The sequence below is a fragment of the Mesoplodon mirus genome, assembly GCF_964341445.2.
Source record: "Mesoplodon mirus genome assembly, chromosome: 11".
In the NCBI taxonomy this organism is placed as follows: Eukaryota; Metazoa; Chordata; class Mammalia; order Artiodactyla; family Ziphiidae; genus Mesoplodon; species Mesoplodon mirus.
The window spans coordinates 33,553,240-33,573,111 of NC_138987.1; the positions used below are offsets into that span (position 1 = coordinate 33,553,240).

The 19,872-nt window shown below is 45.8% G+C and overlaps 2 protein-coding genes across 3 annotated transcripts in view; both read left to right on the forward strand.

Moving 5' to 3' along the window:
* HMGXB4 (HMG-box containing 4) overlaps window positions 1-7,694 on the forward strand; it is a 32,514-nt gene extending 24,820 nt beyond the window's left edge. For both annotated transcript variants that reach the window (XM_082634993.1, XM_082634994.1), the window contains 2 exons: window positions 4,750-4,872; window positions 5,377-7,694. In XM_082634993.1, the coding sequence (XP_082491119.1) occupies window positions 4,750-4,872; window positions 5,377-5,421 (168 nt within the window). In that variant the 3' untranslated portion in view covers window positions 5,422-7,694. The remainder of the gene's footprint in view (window positions 1-4,749; window positions 4,873-5,376) is intronic.
* Window positions 7,695-10,955: 3,261 nt separating this feature from the next.
* TOM1 (target of myb1 membrane trafficking protein) overlaps window positions 10,956-19,872 on the forward strand; it is a 46,600-nt gene continuing 37,683 nt past the window's right edge. Inside the window, exon 1 of the mRNA XM_082634995.1 lies at window positions 10,956-11,101. Coding sequence (XP_082491121.1) covers window positions 11,050-11,101 — 52 coding nt within the window. The 5' untranslated portion in view covers window positions 10,956-11,049. The remainder of the gene's footprint in view (window positions 11,102-19,872) is intronic.

Sequence of the window (19,872 nt, forward strand, 5' to 3'; positions counted from 1 at the left end):
ATAATTTGAATCCACTTACTCATTCCACATACCTTCACTGAGCAACTACTGTATGCTGGGTTATGCCAGGTGCTCAGGATACGGTGATAAAGAAGAGAGGTGGTGGGGCTTCCCTGGTGGTGCAGTGGTTGAGAGTCCGCCTGCCGATGCAGGGGACGCGGGTTCGTGCCCCGGTCCGGGAGGATCCCACGTGCCGCGGAGCGGCTGGGCCCGTGAGCCATGGCCGCTGAGCCTGCGCGTCCGGAGCCTGTGCTCCGCAATGGGAGAGGCCACAACAGTGAGAGGCCTGCATACCGCAAAAAAAAAAAAAAAAGGAGAGAGAGATGGTAATAGAAACATCTAGAGATTTGGAATCTACCTACTGGCTCTCAAAGTTGACACTAATACCGTCCTTTTTTTTTAGATGTTGTTGGTAGGAGTTTATTAATTAATTTATTTATTTTTGCTGTGTTGGGTCTTCGTTTCTGTGCGAGGGCTTTCTCTAGTTGTGGCGAGTGGGGGCCACTCTTCATCGCGGTGCGCAGGCCTCTCACTATTGCGGCCTCTCTTGGTGCAGGAGCACAGGCTCCAGACGCGCAGGCTCAGTAGTTGTGGCTCACGGGCCTAGTTGCTCCGCGGCATGTGGGATCCTCCCAGACCAGGGCTTGAACCCGTGTTCCCTGCATTAGCAGGCAGATTCTCAACCACTGCGCCACCAGGGAAGCCCTACACTAATACCGTCCTATTGAAACAATGGCACAAAAGGAAATTAGACTACCCTGTAACTTTTTTTTCCCCAGTTTTAGAGATACAATTGACATATAATCCTGTAACTCATTTTTATTTTTTAAAAAGACAATGGGAAAAATGAGTACAAATCCCATAGAAGCTTTGATCATTTTTATTTCTAAGAGAGTTTGGATTTTTCTATGCATTTCCAGCAAGGTTTTTAATAGACAGATTAGATTGTAAAGGGGATTAAGTGCTCCTCTACTGCTTTGAAAGTAGGTAGCAACTGGGAGATTGAGGTTCTCAAGCTCTTCATTACTCTGCACCTGAATCATACAGTGCTATGTACCCTAAGGAGATCTGTGTCCTTTTAAGCTTCAATTTCAAAATCACTTAACCTGCAAAGCTGTCATGTTCCATTTCTATTACCATATTCAATTTCTAATCATATTTCTCCCTGGCTAACTCAGTAAGTAGTGTAGTATTTCAATTTTCCACTGGGTCCTAATAGGACATTTCAGCAAAGAAATCAGTCTGAATTACTAAAGCCATCTCTAAGCTGAGAAATCAGTGTAGGGATATAAAACTACTCAATTGCTTTTATGTGGAAGTTGAATTATTATTCAACAAATAAAATGCCAAAGGCCGCAAGAGATGAAGCTTTGTCTAAGTTCTTTGGCTAGTTTCTCAAAATTTAGTAGGTGTCAAAACAGCTATTTTCTTGTAGGCCCAGATAATTGAATGGATATAGATATTTCCAGAATAAAATATTCTGGGATCCTTATTTATTTTTCATATTTAGACATTCTTATGTTTCCTAAAAAGTTAAAATTTTAAATGATTTGTTTTTTTCACCTTCCATATTCCAGATTTTCCCTGACGTTTCCATTGAGTTTAACAAATACTTGTTGAGTACTTAGGCATTATTCCAAAAACTGGGGGGAGTAGAAATTATGATGATTTTGTATCCTCAGGAAACTTACAGTCTAATTGGAAAGATAGAATAGATAAATAATTAGCAAATAAAACAAGCCAGCTTCTGTGAGCAGTTGCTGTGGGAGAGTTACATGTACATATTGACCAGAAAAGGGAAAGAATGTTGCAGAATCTCTAGTCCCCTTTTTTTTTAACATAAGGAACAGTCTTATTACGATATAATTCACATACCATAAAGTTTACCCTTTTAAAATGTAGAATTTAGTGGCTTTTAATATATTCACAGATTTGTGGCTCCATTACTACTGTCTATTCCAGATCATTTTCATTATCCCCGAAAGAGACCCCATATACATCAGCAGTAATTCCCCATTCCCCCTATACTCCACTTTTTCCCAGACTTTAATCATTTGTGTATATCTTCACAATTTTGCCATTTCCACATACCACTTTATACTGTTATTTACTTTGTATTTTTTTAATTTTAATTTTATTGGGGTATAGTTGATTTACAATGTTGTGTTAGTTTTAGGTGCACAGCAAAGAGATTCAGTTACACATAAACGTATATTCATTCTTTTTTAGATTCGTTTCTCTTATAGGTTATCCCAGAAAATTGAGTAGAGTTCCCTGTGCTATACAGTAGGTCCTTGTTGGTTATCTGTCATATAGTAGTGTGTGTATGTTCACCCCAAGCTCCTGAGTTATTTATATTTTTATTTAAATAAATTTATCCATGCTTTCACAATCATGTCCTCGTTATCACAAGTGAGATACTCTAATCTTTTTTCTAATGTACCTCAAAATGGATGTATATCAAATAATTAATGTTCACCTCTACACCACCTGAAATTAGTAAATGTACTACACTTTAAGGAACACTGATTTATACAGTTTGCTCATTTAAAGATTGAATACCTGAAACCTAATGAAATGAAGTGACCGTCATTACAAGTTTACACAACTCGCTGTGACCAAGCGCAGCTTGCCCCACTTCTCAGCCTGCTCTCATTCTGTGGCTTTGTGCCACCTGAAGCAGTTACAGCAGCGCTCGAGAGCAGAGAGTTAGGGGGTCAGGAGAGGCTCTGTGAAGGGGATGTGGGGTTCCAGCGGGACCTGGAAGGATAAGCAGGACTCGGTATCACGGAGATGTTGGAGAGAGACATCGTAAACCAAGAGAACATCTGCTTCTCGGCCCTGGAGTTTTCTGCAGAGATGGGTCAAAAGAGACCCACTGGGGCTCTAGACCCCCCATTCCCACTTTAACCAGATCTTTTAGCTGTTTTATATATTGGGGTTCCACTTAACGTTTTATTATTTCCAAAGAGGTTTATTGCTAAAATGATGAAAAACTAGAACATCCAATGCATAAGGTAGAGGAAGGCTGAATATTAAGGGCATAGTCCAAACTACAGAGGGAAGTGACTGCTCAGGAACTACCGGAATTTTTTGAGTAGGGAGGAATGATCAGAGCTCTCATTTGGTTTTCACTGAGAATATCTTCTATTTTAGATTGGGAGTGAAAAGAGACCAGAATTAGGGAAAAGTTATAACAATAATCTAGACTAGACATGACAAAGATTTGAATTTAATTTAACAAATATTTATTGAGAGCTTGCTCTGTGCAGAACCCCAGTAGTTATTGGAAGGATATAAAAATGAGTATGACTTGGTTCCTGCTCTCAGGTTGCTTATTGGGAGAGTCAGACATAAAATATTAGTTATCATTAACTGTAGGGCAAAAGTATGGAATAATATTACTAATTGCTGTCTTCCATTGAATGCTCACTCAGGCAGCTTTGGTTCAGAATGCTGTACATGCATCCTTTCCTTTAATTCACACTGCAACTTTGTGAAACAAAATTTGTGTTGCCTTATTTTAGAGAAGGAAAAACAGACTTAGGTTAAGGAAATTTCTCTAGAGTTTAGCCCATAAGTGCTGAAACAGAGCCTTGAGTTTGGTGGCATGACCTCAGGGTCCATGCTTTTAACACTTTGCTGCCTGCCTTGGAAGTGGGGGGAGACATTGGACGAGGAGAATGAAGGGAAAGAAAAGTCAACAGTGGCAAGGCCTTGAGACTGGGCAGATGTGTGAATGGTGGTGATTTTAGCAGAGGAAGGGATGCTAGGAGGAAGGGCAGGTTATTTCTCTTTACCGTATGTTGAGATTGAGAAATATCCAAAATGAAAGCCCTAGCAGGCAGCCAGAAAGGCAGTTTTGGAGATGAAGATGTTGGTAATAGTCGTAATCATTACTGATACTTCCTGAGCACTTCCAGGTGCCCGGCACCGCCCCAGGCACTTGATGTCTGTCGTCTCACTTAACCCGCTCCGTGCAACAGATGCTTTCAGTACTGTGTTTTGCAGGCCCAGCATAGAAAGCCGCTTGCCCCTCTCGGCGAGTGGGATATAGCCAGGTTCTCGACCCCGCATCTCGAGCCCAGAGCTCATTCTCTGAAGGACGCTTCTGTGCTGCCTTCCTAGGTGACATATCCTCACAGTACTTCTGGTTGAAGCAGATTCTATAAGAGCTGGGCAGCATTATTTGTAGCAAGCAATCTTATTTGTTATGTCTTTGAATCACAGAGATATAAACAACATGCATTTTATAAGTTAAATTTTAAAAAGAACAGAAAAGTGGTATCATCCACTATCAAAAAAGCCACATACGTGGAGAAGTGTGTGTGTGTTTGTGTTAAATGTTAACGTGTAGAATTCTCATGGTTATCACATTTGAGCTATATTTGTGGAGTTCATAAGAAAAATACTTTTGCATACATGATCTCCACAAATCATCTTCCCAGCAGGTCTCCAGAATAGATGAGGCATTTTTTACGATTTTTCAGTATAGGTTTTTGGGGGTTTTTTCCTACCATTCCTAAGTGACTAACCTAAGGTCTCACAGAGGGTACAGTGGATTAGGAATATAGAAAGGAAACCTGGGAATGTATTCCTATCAAAGTAGAGACCTTCCATTTCTGCCACAAGTTTCATAGAACCGCCCAGGACTTAAAGAACCGTGCAAGGAACTCACCCAGAACCTGGAGGGAGCCTGAGGAGTGTGATTCAAGCTGCAGTCCTCACCTGTCATGCTCTCCTTTTCAGGGCATGGTTGCTGTGTCCGGCAGTTTGTCAGTGCTTCTGGATTCCATCATCTGTGCGCTTGGCCCCTTGGCGTGTCTGACCACACAACTACCTGAGTTGAATGGCTGTCCCAAACAGGTCTTGGTGAGTTTCCTTGTTTCCTGGGATTTGGGGGGCCAGACCCCTTGGGAGCCAGAGAGGCCCTGGCTTAATGAGCCCTATCAAGCACAAGCCCATAAAGCTTCCTGGATATAGCGTTGCCATAGGCTGTCGGCCCATGGAACATGACACTGAGTGTTGAATGCATGCCAGGCTTTCAGTGAAATAGCAAACACGCCATTTCCTAAGATTTCTCTCCTTGGAGAGAAGCGTTGTAGCCCTTAAGGTACTGCACCTCCTGTGTTGCCTATTTGCTCTTCCAGAGACAAAGAAAGTACAGGAGTCTCCTGCCTCTATTTTACTAGGATTAATGGGAGAAGTCAGCAGAAAAGCTCCCAGCATAACAGACAGTGGCGTGACATCTTCTCTCTCCCTGTTTTCTCTAACTCTAGATTTTCTTTCTCATCTCTCTCCCTTGAACAAAGAAATATGTCTCAGGGAACTAAGGTAAAATACTCTTCAGCTGAACCTTTTTCCTTTGTTTTGCAGTCAAACACACTAGACAACATTGCTTACATCATGCCTGGACTGTGACAGCAAAGACTCCTGGGACAGAAACCTTATCCTGCCTGTTGCTGGCTTGTGTATATGTGACTGTTCCAGATCCCTTCACTGGCATCTGGGTGTAGGTTTTAAATTTTTATATATATGCATATATATATATATATATATATATAATGTATAATATATACATAGGACTGTAACTACTTTGCTTTTAATAATTTTGTGAAATGGCAAAGGTTTAGCCAAGAGGAAACCTTGGCATGAATATGGGCTTGGGATTCTTTCTTCTACTGTGGTGGATAAATCTGCCTTAAAAATCAGTGTAACTTGGGGGCTGGGGGCTTGTTCCGGATGCCAAGTGCATCGCTTTAAGGTCAGCTAAAATGTGATTTTTTTCCAAACTCAATTGTACCTCCAGACCCATCACTGACCATTTGCCTTACCTGTCTTACAGTCTGAAATGTAATGGGAAAGATTATGGGAAGATGTCAGTTAACTGAAAGTACAAAGCTTTTCAACTGAAGTGACCTAGGTGGGAAGTGATAACATCGTTCCCATCTGAAAGTTATTGCGATGGCTTAAGTGAACTTAGTAGGGGGTTCATTCCAATTCCTGCTCTACCAGTGTCCGTGTCACAAAACTTATTGTAGTCATTGGTACCATTGGCAGCCTCAGCCGGAGCCAAGGAGATTTGTGAGCCCTGGAGAGGGTAAAGCTGTCAGTGCCACCAGTTGAATGGCCTGTGTTGTGAGCTGACCCAGAGCATTTGGTCTGCAGAGCTAAGAGCTGGTATCTTCCATTGGCTAAGAGCTGGTATCTTCCATTGGCCGCGTCAGCTTAGCTCACAGTTCTGCTGCTTAGCTGCTTGGCGGGTGTGGACGGTGAGCTTTGCCCAGGCTGATTCCTGGGTTCATCTCATTGGCTCCCCTGCTGGGCAGATACACAGCGTTCTGCATTCCACACATAAGCGAATTGCGAAAAAAATACTCTGTTTTCATGTAGGGTTATTTATGTGCGTGTGTGAATGTGTGTTTTAATTATGTGTATTTAACTCTTTAAACTCTCTTAGATTTTAATTTATCCTGTAAATTTCTGTATATATAATTTAAAAACAAGAGCCTCCACCAGCAACAGCATGTGGAAGACACAGATTTGTCATTTCTGCCTCCCTTCCTTCCTCTGGTCTCCTGCAAACTCCAAATCATCTACACTTTAAGGTATCGTGCCTCAAAAAGGAGTCATTATGTTGGGATTCTAGTTCTTTACAAATGAATAATGTCAAGAAAGTAAATAAAAAGGAATGTTACCATTCCCAGCTGCCCTTATTTCCAAAGAACCAGGCTTTTGCTTCCCAGTTCCAAAGAAAACAGTTGAGCACTTCAGCGTTGTTTTTAAATTCGGTTTGAGAGTCCATGTCAAAACCAGGCTCTGAGGTGACTGCTTTCTTCCCTTGGCCTGGACAGAGCACTGCAGCATCAGCGTCACAGTAGATCTTTGAGGACAGTGCCGCCGGCCTATTTAATTCTGCTGCATCCTACTTAATTCTTTCCTTTTTACCCACCAGTGTGGTCACAGGGCTGTGTTTCTTTTTTTTTTTTTTCTTTGCGGTACGCGGGCCTCTCACTGTTGTGGCCTCTCCCGTTGCGGAGCACAGGCTCCGGATGCGCAGGCTCAGCGGCCACGGCTCGCGGGCCCAGCCGCTCCACGGCATGTGGGATCTTCCTGGACCAGGACACAAACCCGTGTCCCCTGCATCGGCAGGTGGACTCTCAACCACTGCGCCACCAGGGAAGCCCAGGGGCTGTGTTTCTTAAAGGTATTCTGGCTGCTGAATGCCTTTCTCACCTCAGAGCAGTTTTGAAATTTAACTGGGAAACAGAAGGAAACAGGAATGCTTGGGAACCAAAATCACAAAGAGCAGAAATCCTGGTTTAATTTTGTGTGTTAGCACCTATCCCACGCCTCCTCTGTACCCATGTCAGTTTTCTGTTTGACACAGGGTATCAAGGAAGGGCCTCGGAGACGTGGATTAGTACAGAAAGAAGTCAATCCTACCATTGTCATTTGTACACATTAATGAAGTCCTGACGAGGACCTGCTTTTTGTTTGTTTGTTTTCCTTTAAAATCCAAACCTATTGTATTTGTATTTAAAATTTGTACACATTTGTATAATAATCTGTTCCTTGTGGTATTTGGTACTATTAGAGGAAAAACTTTGGATTCAGACCTTCTTGCAGTTTTTATATCATTGTTTTATTTTGTTTTTTAAATAAATTCTAGCTGTTTGATCCAAATCCCATTACAGTTGTATAAAGAAATAAAATTTTGTACTTATATTATTAAAAATCACATTTTTAATATTTGTAGTCCAGTGTCAGCTATCTTTTCCCTGTTGCTAACGAAAGTTGCTATGGAATTTTAAACCTGTCTTACACACTATATCCTACCATAATTTTCTTTAAAAAAAAATCCATTTGGAATAGAGGTCAAGTTTCTGATCACAGCCATCTTCCTAACAAACATCTTGCTCTGTTTCTAGGAACTTTTACGTGCAGACTCTCATCTTCTCTCTTGCAAACTGCAAAGCCAGTGGCTCTGATAAGCGTAGCTCTATTCATTGGCAAATGAAATTGTCTGTACATTACATTGTTGGCCTAACTCAAGAAATACATATCAGTCTTGTATAAGAATCACATCCAAATCTTGTGCTAAACCATGTGTTTCAGTACTGTCCTTACTGAGTGATGTTGGACTGGATAGGTCACTTAATCTTTATAGGCATCTGCAGTCTAATCTGTAAAATAGTGTTAATGTCACTTCCCTGTCTCCAAGCCTTGAAGCCAGCCAGCCTGACATGAAGTTTAGTAGTATTGTGAACATTCAATATATGAGATTAGACCTTTCAAAGTAAAAATTTCAATTCAAACACAAGGTTGTTAACAGTTGTAAGTAGCAAAATACTATGATTGGTTGAAAGGCTCACTTCTTATGGAGAGGCAGCAAAAAAGAGACCGCTATATTACTGAATGACTAGAGTGATTGGCAATTTTATTGCACTTAATCCTCCCCAAGGCCTTATGAATATTATCCCCCTTTACAAATGAGGAGACAGATGCAGAAAAGTACTCTTCCTGAGTTTATACAGCTACGTAAATGGCAAAGCCAGAATAAACACACTGGTACAGCTGACCCCAAAGCTGAGGCTCTCTTCAACCCCAGGCCACTTTCAAAGTTAAATTGTGTATGTAATTCATCAGAATCCTCCATTATCTGCAGTCCTGAGCAAATGTGATTGTAGGAAAACTGTCAGACCTTTTCATTGTTCAAATGTCCTTTTGTCCTAGCTGGATTTTACGATACAGACCTCACTTTTCTTGTCATCCTGTTGTCTTTAAGCTTTGGAGACAAAGTATCTTGATTTTTTTTGTCTAAAATTACTTAAAGGATATAATTATGTTACATTTATGCAATATGTCAATTTTAAAGGACTTAAACATTTTTATCCTTAGGAAGGCATTTTATTTTTTTTATTTTTTTTATTTTTAACATCTTTATCGGAGTATAATTGCTTTACAATGGTGTGTTAGTTTCTGCTTTATAACAAAGGGAATCAGCTATACATATACATATATCCCCATATCTCCTCCCTCTTATGTCTGGCATTTTGATATTGATATTGCTAAAACACTTAAAAGGAAAAATTAAATTAAAACAGACTTTTTACTAAATGAGTTTGTTCCTGTTAGGAAACACTTTGAACACATAGTTTTAATTAGTTCTGTACTACACTTAATGTTTGCAATTTACATTCCTATCTATTGTATTGACAAAATCCACACACTTCCATTTCTAATATAATAGCTAAATAGCTTTCTGTTTGCATACAGCTATGATTTCAGTCCCTGTTTGGGGGTATATGGTTTCTTACCATGAAGGATAAAACTTATGGCTGTTTTATTCTTGGCAGAAAGCCAAGATCTGCCATAATCACTTTAAACCAGAGTGGTGCAAGAAGGCAAGAACTTCTGGTTAAATCACCACCCAACATGGGGATGTTAAAAGGCTGTTAATGGAAGAATCCAATGGAAAATAATGCTAAATATATTCCATACAACCAAGCAATATGTTTAAATGAAGAAAAACATGGAAGGTACCTGACATGAAGATCATCTTAAGTGTACATCCCCCCTTATAGTCCAAATACCGTTACAGAAAGGTAGATTGATTTAGATTTTCATGCGTTAGTCATTGTGCTGGACAACAGTGAGAGAAAGGGACATAGCATCCCAGCCCTCAAAGAGCACCTAGACTACTGGGGGTATGGGCATTATTAAAACACTTCAAAGCACAGAAGTACATGACCTCCATAAAGCTTTTAAGTTGTATGGTAAAGATGTCAGCCCCTATGACTGCTCAGATTAACGGAAGTGATTAAGTTCTAATTCAGGTTTTCTATCGTCCTAAATTTCTGCAGTTTACTAGCCTTTCAAATTTAAAATTCACAGATATGCCCCCAAAATATTGAAGCATCCTGCAGTAACCCAAACTACCAAAGCAGTGGTTATTGTATCTTTTGGAGTGCATGTCATTAGAAGCAAAAAAAAAAAAATAACCAATAGATCTAATATTGGTATCTAATGAGTAGATGACATAGCTGAAACAGCACATGAGAAGGTTGAAGAAGATATTAGAGTTACAAAGCTGGGAAGAGCCTTTGAGATTCTTAATTCTTAGCTTCGGGTCCACTGCTGCACCTCAGGGACCCCAGAAACTCCCTGAGGTCAAATTGTATCTCTGCCTTTTTTCTTCAGAAAGGCTCCGCTGCTTTCTACACTTTCTCAAAGGAGCCAGTGACCTAAAAAAAGAAAGGTCCTTGACCTAATTCCAGAATCCAGAGAAAATGGAAACCCGCTGTTTGAATCACACAGTAAATGAATGGCTGAGATGGGTCCCAGGACCCACTCGTGACATCTGTGTGCTTTCTGCCACCCTGGGCTCTAGCCCGTCCCTAGCTGCAATTCACTGAGTTGGGTCTCAGTGTCAAGGTGTCGCAAAACCCTTGGCCCTTCCCTCCTATTTTGAGGTAAGGGAATCCGGGCTGCAAAGAGGATACATTTTGCAGCCGGGAGACCTCGATTTCAAATAGGAAGAGTCTTCTCTGGGCAGGGAGACAACAAGCCAGAGAGGCTGTCAAACCCAGCAGTGGGTGTGTAGTCATAGTGAGGTCCTAGAGGCTAAAACTAAGAGCGAGAGCTGGAGTCTCAGCTTGCTGGGTAACCTTACCCAAGTCATTTCCCTGGTCTGAGACTGGGTTTTCTGGGTGTGTAGAGATCAAACACAACGCCCCTAAATCCTTAAAAAGACGTGAAAGGCGTGGCTTAGACCCAAGCGCCCCAGGCCTGCAGCCGCCCGAAGTCGTGCGTGACGTCCACCGACGCCGAGTAAACCGCAGTGAGGTCATCGCCCTCCGCCTCGAGGCGCCGACCCTCCACGTCAGGGGCGGGGCCTGCGGCCGGCTCCAGACTCCCTCCGCCCCGCCCCAGCCGCGCCTCCTCGAGGACCGTCCGGCGCGTCACGTGACGGGTCCGGCGCTGGTGGTTGCTGTCAGCTGATTCCCCGGCTTGGTGGCAGTGGCAGCGGCAGCGGCAGCAGTGGCGATGGACTTTCTCCTGGGGAACCCGTTCAGCTCTCCGGTGGGACAGCGCATCGGTAAGTCCCCGGGGCCCGGCCCAGCCCCAGCGCAGGGTTCCGCGCCCGGCACCGGCCCCCAGGCGTGCCTCCAGGTCCCCAATTACACACCTGAGGGAGGCAGGGAGAGGAAAGAGGCTGGAGTGTCTCTCCCTGACCTGGCCCCGCCCAGCCTCCCGCCTGTTTTGATTGACAAAAGCCGCGGCCCACTAAGAAGCCTCGGCTTGTGATGGATGCCTACAGCAACCAATAGATAAAGAGAGAAGGCGGGTCCGGGCGGCTGCGACTCAGCCAATGTGCGGCTGCTAGGGTCGCTAATCCAGGGAGAAAGTTTGGGGGATTAAAGGGACTGCGTGGTTTTGCAGTCCATGGGCCCCTCGAATGTTTCTCTCGTCGCCTCCCCAGCGCAGGTCGCGCCGCCTGGGCCCTTGCCGTCTCATTCCTGGCTCACTCGGCGCTGCGAACACGGATACCTGAGAAGGGCTGGAAGTCCATTCTCCAGGACCAGGCTTGGCGGCTGGGTGGGCGTCTTGCGGGGAGGGGGACAGGGAGCCCTGCCTCCCCCAGGCCGGGGCTAGACGCTGAGGAACCCGCTCCATGAGGAAGCCAGGCCAAAGCCTCAGGACGTGCCGGCCTTGGCCGCGCTCACCAACCGGCATCAAATGGACCGCATGGAGTCGCAGACTCTGAGCTGGAAGTGATCTTAGAAACCACCTGATTCGGTCTCCCTCATTTCTCAGTAGAAGGGACGGCCAAGCCCTGTGGCCTAGACACTGGCTCACTCAGAGCCCAGGTCTCCTGAATCTCTCGCCCCCTATTGACGGGAGACTTATTAGTTCTGTGACGTTGCCTCTGTAGGGAGGCTTCCTCACCTGTGATTAGGGGATAATAATGATCCCTACCTCCGTGGGGTTGTTGTGTAGGTTAAACTCGTTAATAAATGTAAAGGACTTAGTGCCTGGCACGTGGCCGATGCTATATAAGAGAAAGTGGTGGGCTTCCCTGGTGGCGCAGTGGTTGAGAGTCCGCCTGCCGATGCAGGGGACACTGGTTCGTGCCCCGGTCCGGGAAGATCCCACATGCAGCGGAGCAGCTGGGCCCGTGAGCCATGGCCGCTGAGCCTGTGAGTCCAGAGCCTGTGCTCCGCAACGGGAGAGGCCACAACAGTGAAAGGCCCGCGTACCGCAAAAAAAAAAAAAAAAAAAAAGAAAAAAGAAAAGAAAGAAAGTGGTAATATTTATTATTGTTACTGAGACACCGCCAAGTGAGGGTCCGGAATTCCTGAAAATGGCTGGACAGTTGGTCTCATAGGCACTCATTTCTGCCCACAAATGCAGAGAGGACCCACAGGCCATGACCCAAACCGCTAACACCTCTCCAGGGCAGTGTGGGTGTGCCTCCTTACATGAACAAGCCCAGGGCGGTACTGTGAAACTCTCTCCAACTTTTTGATGGTTTTTAGCCTTAAGTTCAAACTGGGAAAATTGGATCTTTTAGACAAGATATTCTTTCCATTCTTACTGTCTTGGAAGCCAAACCTCGCTTAAGTCTGTTGACCCAGCTCTGTTGAAATCGCCCCCATGGCCATTTGTGGCTCTTCTGAGGTTTTGTAATGAAATGTCTTCAAGAGGAGGCTGTCAGTAGAGAATTTACACACCAGGAAGCTCCTGGACAAGAGAGGGGAAGCTGCACCTCTCAGGACCACCGCCCTGCCCCACCTACTACACACACACACACACACACACACACACACACACGCACGCACGCACGCACGCACGCACAGGTGAGTCATTGTTTTGGAGCTGAAAAGAGAAGGCAGCTTGTCTCTCATCTTTATTTCTCTAGCTGCAGATACCACTGCTTTCATCACGTGCCAAGTTTGAGACTTCCTACCCCTCCCCGCCCAAAAAAATTCTGGCCTTCACAGTCAGCCACATGTGCCTGAGCCTCTCTAGAAAAGCTCATCTGGACTCTGAGCTTTAGATGGTCAAAGAAAACAGTTTCTTTTCTTACCCTGAAAGGTTGCCTATCTTGGGCAAGAGATAACTTAGTCCAAAGAGTTACTAACCCTTAATACCTTAGAGCACAGAGCAAGTTTTACTGCAGGAATGATCCTTACCCTGGGGCTCTTGTGACCCAGGGCTCTCATCAGAATCCCTTGGAAGACTTGTTAAAGCATCGAAGGCTGGGCCCCATCCCCAGAGTTTGTGACCCTATAGGTCTGAGGTGGCCACTGGATTGGAAACCACACATTAAAACCCTCTGTTCTAGCCCATCCCCTTCATTTTATACAGGAGACTGAGGCCCAGAGAGGGGAGGTGGAGACTAGGACTCACCCAAGGACCCCAGTGAAGCGATAGGAAAGCTGAGATGAACTGCCCTGAGCCCCTGATATCTGAACCAAAGCTGAAGAAGCTCTAAAAGTAGGATTAAATGAAGAATGTCTGCCATTTGAGTTAATACCCTCAGTATTCCTTTTTTCTTTTCTTTTTTCGATAAAGAGACGGCAACAGCCCTGATCAGCTGTGATTACTATTTTTTTTTTTTTTTTTTTTTTGGTGGTACGCGGGCCTCTCACTGTTGTGGCCTCTCCCGTTGCGGAGCACAGGCTCTGGACGCGCAGGCTCAGCGGCCATGGCTCACGGGCCCAGCCGCTCAGTGGCATGTAGGATCTTCCCGGACCAGGGCACGAACCTGCGTCTCCTGCATCAGCAGGCAGGCTCTCAACCACTGCGCCACCAGGGAAGCCCAGCTGTGCTTACTATTACTAATGACCTAGTATTAGCTGCTTGCATTTCTGTAAACTGCAAGGGTGAAATAATCTCTTCTCAAGCCTGCCAACTCCATCTCTCTGTTGAGAGTAGAGCCCTGTCCAGTTGGCAGCCCTGAGCACAGTGGGTCCTGACGGTGTTAATCAGGGGTGAGTGTCTCTCAACTCACAAAGTCCCCAGCCACCCACCCACACCCCTTTGTGCTTGCTGCTCCCTCTGCCTGCTCCGGGTGCATCCTTCAAAGCCCCGGGCATCGTCACCTCCTCCCTGAGGCTTTCTGTGACGCCTTCAGATCCAGCCGTTGCTTTTGTGCCCTCCCATCGCCCTAGCTCTGCAGGCTCCCTCACTGTCTGCCTTTGGGCTCTGAGCCTCTGCTCTTTCCTGGGGGGATGGGGGTTATACCAGCATCCACCTCTCAGGACGGTTGTGAGAGTGGAGTGAGCTGCTCCGTGGAGAGGGCCTGGCACATTGTCAGTGCTGGGGAGACATCATCATCATTTTTGTTATTTTCACCGTCGTCACACTAATAAAGCGCTGTCCCATTCTGTTAGTAGTTGTGCATGTGTCTCCCCGGCTAGCCTGGACTTCCTGAGGGCAGGTGCTGTACCTTTCTGATCCAGACCCTTGGCTCTTAGCATGGTGCCTGGCACATAGTAGGAGGAAAGAAAGGAGAAAAGGAAAGTAACAGTTCGTGAGCAAATGCCAGGTGCCACGCTGGTATCACGACCCTGTTGTCGAACCCAAGTTCGTGTGCCCAATGCACAGTGAGGCTAAACAAACCAAACAGTTTGGAGCAGTGAAAGGTTTATTGCAAGGGCCAAGCAAGGAGAATGGGCTGCTCGTGCTCAAAAGACCCAAACTCCCTGATGGTTTTCAGGGAGGAGTTTTTAAAGGCAAAACTGGTTGCGGGGTCGGGGGGAGTGCAGGGTTTGTAACTTTCCTCTGATTGGTTGGTGGGGAGGTGACATGATGGTGCTCCAGGAATCTCAGGCATCAGCCTTCTGGTTCCCTCCAGTCTGGGGTCTGCTTGTGCAGGCCCGAAGTCACCATCCTCCCCCTGGGTGGGACCCCCAGGTCCAGCGGAAGAACTCAGAGATTTGTATCAGATTGTTAAGGAAGAACTCAGAGATTTGTATCAGATTGTTAAGTAAATCCCTCGAGGAGGAGCTGGGACTCTGCTTTATCGCCGCACCATTGTTTCTTGACTGCCTTTCCTTTGTTTTTGCCTTCCCTCCCTTCCCTAATTAGTAACTGTTTGAATCTGCACTTCGGCACTCAGGGAGATTTAGGAGGCTGAAGACTTTTTCCCACAAACGAGAAATAGGGGACACGGAAAAGCTTTTGTGCCCAGAAGGACCCCACAGGGTCCCGCTCAGTTTCAAAGCCCCCTTTTCTTTGATATTCATCCATCTTGAGAGGAACAGGTGTGGGACGAGAAAGGGAGTAGTTTTGGATGGAGAGCTTAATCAGGAACTCGGCAGAGGAAGTCGGTTTTTAGGGGGACTCAGTTTCAACCCTGCAGGGTTTTGCTATTTTTTCCCATGTCACTAAAGGTAAGTCTGAAGGCAGGTGTCACTTCCCAAGGTTTCACAGCTCAGTAGAGTCTCTGGCTGCAAAGCCCAGGTCCTCTCTCGTACCCTCACCACACTGCCTCTGGCTGATGAACACCTGTTTGGAATATGCAGCATCCCAGCCCTCCAACATCCAGTTATTGTTTGACCCACAGACTAGCTTTTCTGATTGCAACGCACACCTGGACCTGTGCACGTTTCCAGGTCACTCACCTGTCCACTAAAGAAAAATATGCACAACCTAAAAGTTGAGAATTATGTTTTATCTGGAGACCTTACTGAGGATCACAGCCTGCGAGGCAGCCTCTCAGGTAGCTCTGAGGGGCTGTTCCAAAGAGGTGACGGAGGAGCCAAGATATACAGGAGATTTTGCTGGGGAAAAAAAAAAAAGTAGTCAAACATCAAAAGATTATTTTAATCACAAAAAACAGACATCTCAAGTTAATGATTTTAGGGCTTTCCTCTGTGTGGGAAGATGGAAGAGTCTGGGCTTATTGAAATCAGTCCTTTGACATGCATCTTCAGTATCTAGTGCCAATATCCTGTTTTTCTCCATCCTGAATTCCACTCAGGTGCACCTTTGGTGAGGGGAGGGTGTGCAGTGGCCAGCGGCTTGATGGCCACAGCTGCCTTTGTTTACTGAAATGGCGGGTGACATTTTTTGTCCACACACCCTTATCTATCAGGAGAGCTTCCCGTTTCCCCGTGGGCAGCAGCCTGGGGCTGAAAGGATCACAGATAGCTGAGTACTAGCTGGTGTTGACACAGCCCTCTTCTTCCAAGGATTTAAAAACCCTTCCCAGGTATTCTCTGAGGACAGCCCTTACTGGCTGTGTCTTATAGAGAGACGTCAGAAGGCAACCCAATAACCCCATATTCCACTTCAGGCTGTCAGCTCAGCCCTGGCACTTTGAACTAGAGATGCAGGTGACTCAGGAGAGCGAGCTGCAAGCAGCAGAGGTGATAAACACGGGCAGTGCCTGGGGACCAGCCCCTGGTAGCGGGTGGGGAGAGCAAGGTGGACCAGGCAGAGAGCCCAGAGCCTAAGACTGAGTCCTGGGATGGATGGGAGAGGTGAAAGGTCGGGGAGAGCCACCCTTAGTTCCACGAAGGCCAAGCCAGGGGGGCCACCAGAAGGCATCATAGGTAAGAGACCATAGGCATTAGCAGGAAGAGAACACCTCGGGCCCTCGGGGCTGCCATTTTGGGAGTGATGAGTGGAAACCAAACTGGACACTCAAGCAAGGTTGTCAAGGGGACACCAGGCTGGGCGGCAGGAGACCTGGGTCCAGCTGCAGTTCCACTGCTGACTATGTCACACTCCTTCTCCACCGCCTCCCTTACCTGTAACACAGAGGTGCCACCGTTCTCCCTCTGTTTCCCAGAGAATTGAACAGCTGAGGGGACGATGAGGACAGGGAAGGATTGATGCTAGAGGAAAGAAAGCACACGGATGGGCATTGCAGAGGGGCGATAGAACCGACTGCACAGGCTTAGAGGGCAGAGTGTCCGGTTACCAGAGGAGCTCAGTGCCAGCACCTTTCACAGTGGGCCTGGCTGCCTTGTTTGGGAGTGAGCTCCTCAACCCTGGAGGTATGAAGGCAGAGGTTGGAGGGGAGGGAGGCTGTAAGGAGGATGCTGCATGGCTGGCAGGGTAGACTAGGCCAGGATTTGCAGACTTTTTCTGTAAAGGGCCAGATAGTAAATATTTTGGATTTTATGGTCCATATGGCCTCTGCTGCAAACTGCTCAACTCTGCCATCAGAGCACGACAGCAGACAGACAATAAGTCAATGAAAGGGCATGACTGTGTTCTAATCAAACTTTATTTATGGACACTGAAATGTGAGTTTCATGTAATTTTCACTTGCCATGAAATTTTATTCTTCTTTGGATTTTTTTCAACCATTTAAAAATGTAAAGACCATCCTTAGCTTGTGGGCCATGCAAAAGCAGACTGCATTTGGCACGTGGGTTTATAGTTTGCTGACCTCTTAGCCAGAGGCAGAATGGTTAAGTTCTTTGTTCTTCAAACTGGGGTCCCAGAGCACCCCGTCAGAGATGTTTGAGGATGCTCCAGCCCTGGACCCCCTGAGTCAGAATCTCTACCGCTTCCCACTCTGTGCCGTGGGGAGCCCTTGCATCTTGAAGCTCCAACTCCTTGATCCATAAGTGCTGGCGCCAGGTTAGAACCCAAAATTTCTGTCTTAAGGACAACAGGGACTAATGTCTAGAAAGGGCTTTGTGTCAGCGGCATGGTACATAGTAAGGCATCCAGGATGTGCTCCTGAGTCAGGCCAGGTGGTCTGAGTCCTGGTTTATCCTTCACCTGCTTTGTTACCTGGAGCAAGTTACTTAACCTCTCTGTTCTCCAATTTCCTGACTAAAAAATAAGGATAATAATAGCACGTATCAGTTGGGATTGCTGCATTGCTGTGTTGGGAGATTGTGGTATTGTCACGTTGTGAAGCATTTGGCCCGGTGCCCGCCAGACAGTAATTGTCCGTAATTATTAGCTGTTGTGATTTTTTACCCGGTATTGTCATCATTGCTGGGATGTAGTCTAAGTTGGAGGCAGAGCCCAGGTGCCCACCCAGGGCCCTGGCTCCAGCACAGCCTCTGTCTGGTCTTGGTGTCGCTGGGAATGAGCAGTCGCAAGCTGGGTGGCAGCCACAGCCACAGACAGGTCAGGTTTCAGGCTGTGGGGTGGAGCCGGTTCTCACTTGGGAATTAAAGCCTTTGCCTGACCCTACAGATGGAACTGGTGAATAGGTTTTGTTCCCTCCCTGAGCTCAAAGAAATAAGAGTAAAGTCCTGGAGTTCCGTCCTTCTGGTTTTAGAAAAAAACAAAAACCCTCAGTGTCTTCTAATTAGCCTGGGACCATCGCCCCATGAGAAGCAGGAGGATTCAGGACAAGTTAACTCTTTACCTTCTCACCAAGGAGGCCTCGGTCTAGGCTAGCACTCTCCAGACTCCTGCCCTTCGTCTACCACCTTTAGTTTCATTTTCAGAGTGTTTTCCTTTTGTTCACCCACCTTTTTAAATTTGACCTTATCCTGTGTAATTGTATCCTGAAATCATGACTTTGATAAGCTAGTTCGTGTTTTTTCCCTTCTACTCGACATTCAAGTAAATAGGTAACTCTAAAAATGTCTTTACGTTTGCCCACGTAAAAATGTCTTTATGAGCCCACCTAGCATATTCCCAGGTGGCACGTTTTGACCCCTGGGACGTAAGCAGTCTGAATAGGGTCAGAGCTTAGACCCTGCATCAGAAGATCTGGGTTCAAGTGCCAGCTCCTCCCCTTCCCAGCCAATATCCCGCAGGCAAGTGAGGAAACCTCCGGGGGGGCTTGTTCCCCCACGGAGGTGGGAAACTTGACAATTGATAAAGCACCAAAAATGCCACAGAGAGCCAAGCACCTGTGCAAGACCCATGGGGAGGAACTGGGCTTTGCTCCTGAGGGGGAGGTAGAGAAAGGAAGGAGGGAGCCAGCGAGGCCACACAGGCTGAGACCAGGAGAATTGAAGGACGGACAGAGGTGTCCCCTGTTCCAGTGGAACTTGATGTATTGATGCAGGATAAACCCTTGGGGTGGTTAACTTCATGTATCAACTTGGCCAGGCCATGGTACCCAGATATTTAGCCAAACGTTAATCTAGATGTTTATATGAAGGTATTTTTTAGATGAAATTAACATTTAAGTCAGACTTTGAGAAAAGCAGATTACTCTCCGTAGTGTGTGTGTGCCTCATCCAGTCCGTTGAATAGAAGAAAGACTGGCCTCCCAAGAAGGGGAAATTCTGCCAGCAGACGACCTTTGGACTTAAGCTGAATCTGTCCTCTGGGTCTTCAGCCTGCTGGTCTACCCGGCAGATTTTTGAACTTGCCAAGCCTCCACAATAGCACAAGCAATTCCTTAAATCTCTTGATAGGTACATACATACCTACATACACACATTTGTCAGTAACATCTTTTACATTCGTGAGTTGGGGGAACAAAAAAAGAATGTCATAGACACCTTGACCAGCCCCTTCAAGCCTCTCTACTTTCATGGCCTTGCTCCTTCTTACCTAGATAGTTTTTTAAAAGCCGTCCTTCATCTAACTGAAATTTTCTTCAGTTAGGTACTATAGTTAGTTATATCAGCTTTAAAATTGTGGGTTGCCAAAGTTATGCCTCTGTAAAGTATTTAGAGTTCCTTTTGTGGCCTGTGGTTACAAAATGGCAAGGGAGGGGCAGCCAGGGCTTTGAGGAAGGATGGCTCAGCAACTTAGGAGACTGATGGAACTTTCCACGCTAGGTCTGGAAAGAGCTATTCGTTTGGAAAATAGGCTTCAGGACAGTTTGCTGGCTGGGGAAAAATGAAGGGCTTCTGCATGTATGTGATTTAAAAATCTATTTTATGGGCATGCTTGAAATTTTCAAACAGTGACTTTTAGGCTGAT